The 6,000-nt window shown below is 53.5% G+C and overlaps 1 protein-coding gene across 1 annotated transcript; it reads left to right on the forward strand.

Moving 5' to 3' along the window:
- The first annotated feature begins 1,795 nt into the window (after positions 1-1,795).
- LOC116188783 (extensin-like) lies at positions 1,796-3,274 on the forward strand. The gene is made up of 2 exons (XM_031518254.1): positions 1,796-2,479; positions 2,825-3,274. Exons 1-2 carry the CDS (start codon positions 1,796-1,798, stop codon positions 3,272-3,274), a joined length of 1,134 nt encoding a protein of 377 aa, XP_031374114.1.
- The last annotated feature ends 2,726 nt before the right edge of the window (positions 3,275-6,000 follow it).

The raw sequence follows: 6,000 nt of genomic DNA on the forward strand, positions 1-6,000 counted from the left end.
CTCAGACTAGAAGCGATCACACCGCCAAGGCAAGACATCATGCGCATTTGGAGGACTCTCCGACCAGTGGACCACGCCTTCATCCGGGGCATTATCGGAGATATGGTCATGTTCACGGAAACTCCGGTGGATTGGATCTTCTTGAGGACCGCCACGGAGTTTTGGGACCCCGAGCACGTAGTATTCAACCTCCAGGGGACAGAGTTAGCCCCTACGATCGAGGAATACACGGCACTCATCCAGAGGCCCACACCCACGACCTAAGGCATTTTCGTGCCTAACCCGTTCGCAACCATTCGAGGTCAGCTCTCCAGCCTCCTCGGCATACCCACCCAAGACATCCACGAAGAGCTTCACCAAGGATGGGATCACGGCATCAGGATCGCGTGGCTCTCCGATTGGATGCTCCTCCGTGCGTTGACGCCCTCGACGGCATCCTATTAGCGCGACGCATGCCATGGATTCCTTCTCTTAGTCTTTGGCACTCTTCTGTTCCTATACTCGCCGAACCTCGTTGACGGGGCTATAGCCCAAGTCGTCCTCCAAGCGGTGAGAGGCAATAGTTACGTGGAGGCTTTACTAGCCGAGACCGTTCGGTCTCTAGACTATGTTAGAGAGATTCGACGCGACAGGATAAGGGGATCCCCGCACCTACTGCAGATTTGGCTTCTCGCCCATATCCGCCCCTTTTGCTCATCGCATCCGTTCTCCTACATCGCCGATGAGCGCTCGCTGATCGAGCGCCTGGTACCAGTTATCCCACCTCCCGAGCATAGATTCTCGGAATGGAGACGCTTTTGGCGCGAGCTGACGCCCACACGGTTCCTATGGGTCGCCCGATGGAACCCCGGCGGCCCCATGATCACAGGATGTCCCGGGATTGGGGGAGTCCCCCTCCTTAGCCACTTGGGGAGCATGCTCATATTCCCGGGCCGGGTAATCAGACAACTCGGCGGCCTACAGGACATTCCCGCCGAAGCGGACCGCCTACCTTTCCGCATCCAATGGGCCGACTCTACATCCTCGGCCCCCGCAAGATTCTTACAGATTCGGGAGATCCGCCGCCAACGGGACGCTAGCACCATACAGCGTCTGTATTTCCCCGAGCACCCCACCGACGAAGAGCGAGCATTCTCCGCCACATCGGCATACGTGGCTCGGTTCTACCTGCAGGGATCGACACCACCACAACGGTCCCAGGCCACCCCGACTCCTCGAGCTTCATCTACCCTCGCTCCCGAAGCCGAAAGCTCCATCCAAGCGGCCATGCACGCGGAGCTACGGGCCATCAGGGAGGAACGAGATAGGCTCCGTTGCGAGCTTGTTGATTCCCACGCGGAGGTCGCCGACTACAGGGAGCTTCAGACGGAATTGGGCCGAGCACGCGCTCGAGTCGCGCACCTAGACAGGGAGATGGCCCGCTTGAGCGCGAGGTTGGACCGAGTGCAGGCAAGGGCGCGCGAGATTGCCCACCCCTAGGATTAGCGGACGCGCCCATTTTTTGCCCTCGCTCGGACCTGCGCCGCTCTCAACCGGCCACCGAGCGTAAAGGGATGTCGGCTTTACGTTTATGTTCCTTTTCTTTCGTGCGTTCTATTTTGTAAAACTATGGAGCTTGAATCTAATCAATGTAATGACATTAGCATTTCGAAAATTCATGCATCTCATACATCTTACCCCTTTATTTATTTCGCACTTATCATCTCAAAATGTCGATGTTTGCCCTTACACATTCTTGGAATCTAGGTGATCACAACTGGCGTCGCACCGTTATCCGACTCGTCAACGTGTCAGAATGGCAGAAGAAGATCGAGTCGACATCTCCGAAGAAGTCAACCCGCCGGCTCCGGCCCATTCTCAACCACCTCCAACACACGCTCCGCCACCTCCGACTCCTGCAGGCGTGCTCTCGGCGTACTCGGGCGCTCCTCCAACGCATCTCCAGCCCCCGACGTCTTTAGGAGCACCCCTTGCACGGACCTCACAGACATTCTCCGCCTCCGACGACAAGGCCCGCATCGCGGCACTCGAGGGCACGGTCAACCAAATGGCAACCAACATGGCAGAGCTGCTTGCCCTACTCAGGGGACCAAACTGCGTATCCTCGAGCTCCACGCCTTTGCTGGGACAAGGACCAACAGCCGACCCAACTCCTTGGGTCCCGCCGACTCAGGCCCCGGAGAACATGGAGGTGCCCGCGCCACCAACACTGCATACGTCCGTAGCTCACCCTTTCACCAGCTCATATCCGCCACCACCAGCCCCCACGGCAGTCCCTCTCTCACCGGCGACGTTCCTGTCCTCGGAGCAGGTCCTGCCCGAGCCTCCTCCTATCTCTATACCGATCCCAGCGACGGCCTACACAGCACCTCCACCGATGGTTTTCCCGGTGCCTAGTGCGCCCGCTCCGATTCATCTTCAAGCCACAGAACTTCCTCCATACCCATCTCTACAACCCCATGTCGCCCTCTCACACCAGGTACCGCCCCCTATAAACACCACCTTCCACGAACCAGGCACGCCGATTCATGCGGCCCAGTTCGCCTCGCCGACGCATTTCTTCCCCGAGGCCGATGCCGAACAGGAACGTAGGCTGAAGCGAATGGAAGAGACGATACGAGCTTTACAAGCGGGCGATGCTCGACCCGACGCACGCTACGGCGACGGCAGCCTATTCCCGGGCATGCGGCTGCCCCCGAAGTTCAAGGTCCCGGAGTTCAAGACCTATGAGGGTACGACGGATCCACGCCACCACCTCCGCCACTATCGAGGGAAGATGCTACACTATTGGGAGTACGAGGAGTTTGTCATCCACTCCTTCCAGGATAGCCTATCGGGGTCGGCCCTCGATTGGTTCATGTCGCGGAAGGCCGAGGACATCCCTACATGGGAAGACCTCTCCCGGAAGTTTATCGACCAATACCGATATTGCGCAGAGACGCCTCCCACCCTCCTGGAACTGAGCACGAAAGAAATGGCGCAGGGTCAACGGTTCGAGGAATATGCTACCAAGTGGCGTGCCCAAGCGGCAAAACACATCCCTCCGATCAGTGAAGCGCAACAGATCCAGTTGTTTCACTCCACATTGAGGGGAGTGTACTATTCACACCTGTTGGCCCACACTTCGTCGTTTTCCGACCTCATTGAGGCCGGAAAAAAGCTGGATTTGGGGATTAAGCTCGGAAGGATGGAAGACCCCCGCCAGCAAAGGAGAGGAGTCGTCAAAGAAGATCCCCGCCAAGCCGTCATCTTCCGGCGGAAGGAGAGAGAATGAAGTTTCAGTGAACGCCGTCAATACGGCACATCAGGCGTCCCAACAATACTCGGTGAACCTCACGACCACACCGACCACTGCTCCTACTTACTTCCCTCCGCCCCCACAGCACCAGCCTCAGTCGATTTACTACTCGGCCCCGCCGGTCCCGCCACCGGCGACCTCACAATCATACGACCATTACACACCCGCGACGGCTCAGCCCTCTCAACCTAGGCCCCCGGTGTCGAGAACTCCTCCACCAGCGCAACAGAACCCCACTGCGCAGGGACCGCAGGTCGGCAGCACGCTGAGCCGACCCCGCAAACAATACATGCCACTGTCTGCTGTGCGCACCCGAATTTAATCTCGTCAGGGCACGCATGCGCGCGCCTAAGTAAACGCGGCTTGGGAGTGTCCACCTTCCCGGGGACGCACGACGGACACTTGTGGGAAGGAGTCGCCACTTGCCATTTTACGACCCGAAGGTCGAGGGCCGGCAAGTTACCCGGGTCTAGGGGTACGGGGTACACCTAAATGCTAAGGCAATGGTCATACGGAACCGGGAATTCCGAATTCGGGGGTTCTATTACGTGCGGGCCTATATCCCGCACGCCCTTTCGGTACTCTAGTTTGCTAGGCTTGCCGTTTTGTTTATTTACCGCGTGATATAGGGTCGCACTTGACTCGCCCGTTTTGACACCTTAAAGTCGATGAATTGATCAAGTTGGACCAAGAATCCGAAAGATGAGTAGGCTTGTGCGTCGAGGTATCGGTTCACTATCTTAGCGTTACAGTTCATCGAACCGTAATGGTCGATTCCCTGCGCGAACCGAAACCGCGAGTATTCGAGCTTACTCATCTCTCGGTGATAATAGACCGACTTGACCGGTTTGACACTCGAACCTCTCGCTCGCCGATCGGTGATCTTTACAAGTGACTGAGTGAATATACAAATAAAATCCTCACAATGTTCTCTCGAATAATTACGAAGTATAACTGAATAAGTAAATGGATCCCGATCAGTTTGCATTGGGCCAATATTCCACTCCGGCTCACCGTGTATTTTGAATAACCGATAAACAAGTTAAGGCAACGCGGGCTCAAGGAGCCGGGGGTCGGGTCCGATCGATCCAACGGTTTACGGGAGAACCGGTCGGTTCTCACTGTATCCAATGGACCGATCGAGTTCCCGGGTGATATCTAAACCCGTTTCACGCGCTCAATCCAAATCCGCCTTCCACATAGGCCGCATTCGGAGTGTGACGGTGAATCGAGCCTAGATCCCATTCCGCACTCGGGTTGCACGCGCTTGGTGAGTTAAGAGGCGTTGGACCTCGTGTTCGGTGATTTGGGGTGTTGGACCCCGTGCAACACGTAACCTATGGGTTCGGGCCCGAACCGCAATAAATCATCATAGGCAAGGATAAAACAGAAGAAAACTGATAAAACTGACATAATATAATCAATAACTGACAACTATCGGTGAATACAGACAAGTGGTGTATTAAGTCGAGTGTACGTGATTTAATCAGTTATTAACCGGGGTTGATTAGCAAGCAATGTATCTAACCTAGGCAAACATAAATGGTGGATTAGAGTAGGGTTCTAAGCCAATTACATGTGTGTATTTGTTTTAAGACTCTTATTCAGTGAGGTGACACTGCGGTTTCGCCGAATTAGCCAAACTCGTGTTTTGACTCTAGATTGGAATCTATTATTCCGCCTGTCCATTGTCTAGTGTTTGATTAGGCCAAATGTACGATTAGTCCGATTTTCCGTATTTTGTGACTGAAACACAATGATCCCCACCAAATCTACAATAGGAAGAAAGAAACACCGAAAACGAACGAAATAGGCCGCGCAAATGAAACTCGCACCCGAACGAGTCGTCCTTTCTCGTTCATAGTTCTAGGTGTTTCCAACTCCCTAAAGCCTAGGGTGTCGGCGAATCACGGAATGACGATTATGCCCTTGGATAATAAAATTGCAATGTTCGTGTATAAATTGGAGATCGCGTCACACGAAGGAGTCTAAGAAGGACTCTCGTACCCCGACTCGGGCCTCCTCAAATTGGGCCCGGACTCGAGTCATGGCACGTGAGTACTCACTAGACATCAATTCTATTCGTGTCACGTGTCTCGGTATTTTGAAATCGTGAATTTTGATGGAAAAGGGCATTCTCGCCGTTCCGTAAATCATCGATGCGTTTACGAATTAAGGATCGATTCACCCAATCATTTAGTCCAAGTGACTTACTTAGCCGAATGATACGTCCCGTTTATCCCGTTTGTAAAGTTATTCAATGGTAGTGATTTCATGTAGTCATTACGGTTTTGATGGAGGATTACCCAAAATTGACGTATCTATCATTTAATTATCATGTGAATAACGAAAAAATATAAGACACGGATACAATCAATTTCAAGGGACGATTCCGATCATATCTTGCATACATAATACGTTTAAACACAAGAACAAAATCTATTTCAATAAAACAAAAGAAAATCGACGCCGTCAAGATCTCGAAACGCAAACGAACACACAAACAAGTACATATAACACGTAATATAACGAAATTAACAAAAACGGCGTCGACTCATACGATGGGAAAGCGTGAGACGCGGGAACCGGCTCATTTCGGAAAGGGAGAAACCACCTTAGACCCGTGTGGTCCAAGGGGACTCTCGGCCACATTTCTTCAAGAGTGGCCGTGAGTCCTCATGGCTCACACGGGTCAAGGGAGG

Source organism: Punica granatum, chromosome 8 (assembly GCF_007655135.1).
Source record: "Punica granatum isolate Tunisia-2019 chromosome 8, ASM765513v2, whole genome shotgun sequence".
Classification (NCBI taxonomy): Eukaryota; Viridiplantae; Streptophyta; class Magnoliopsida; order Myrtales; family Lythraceae; genus Punica; species Punica granatum.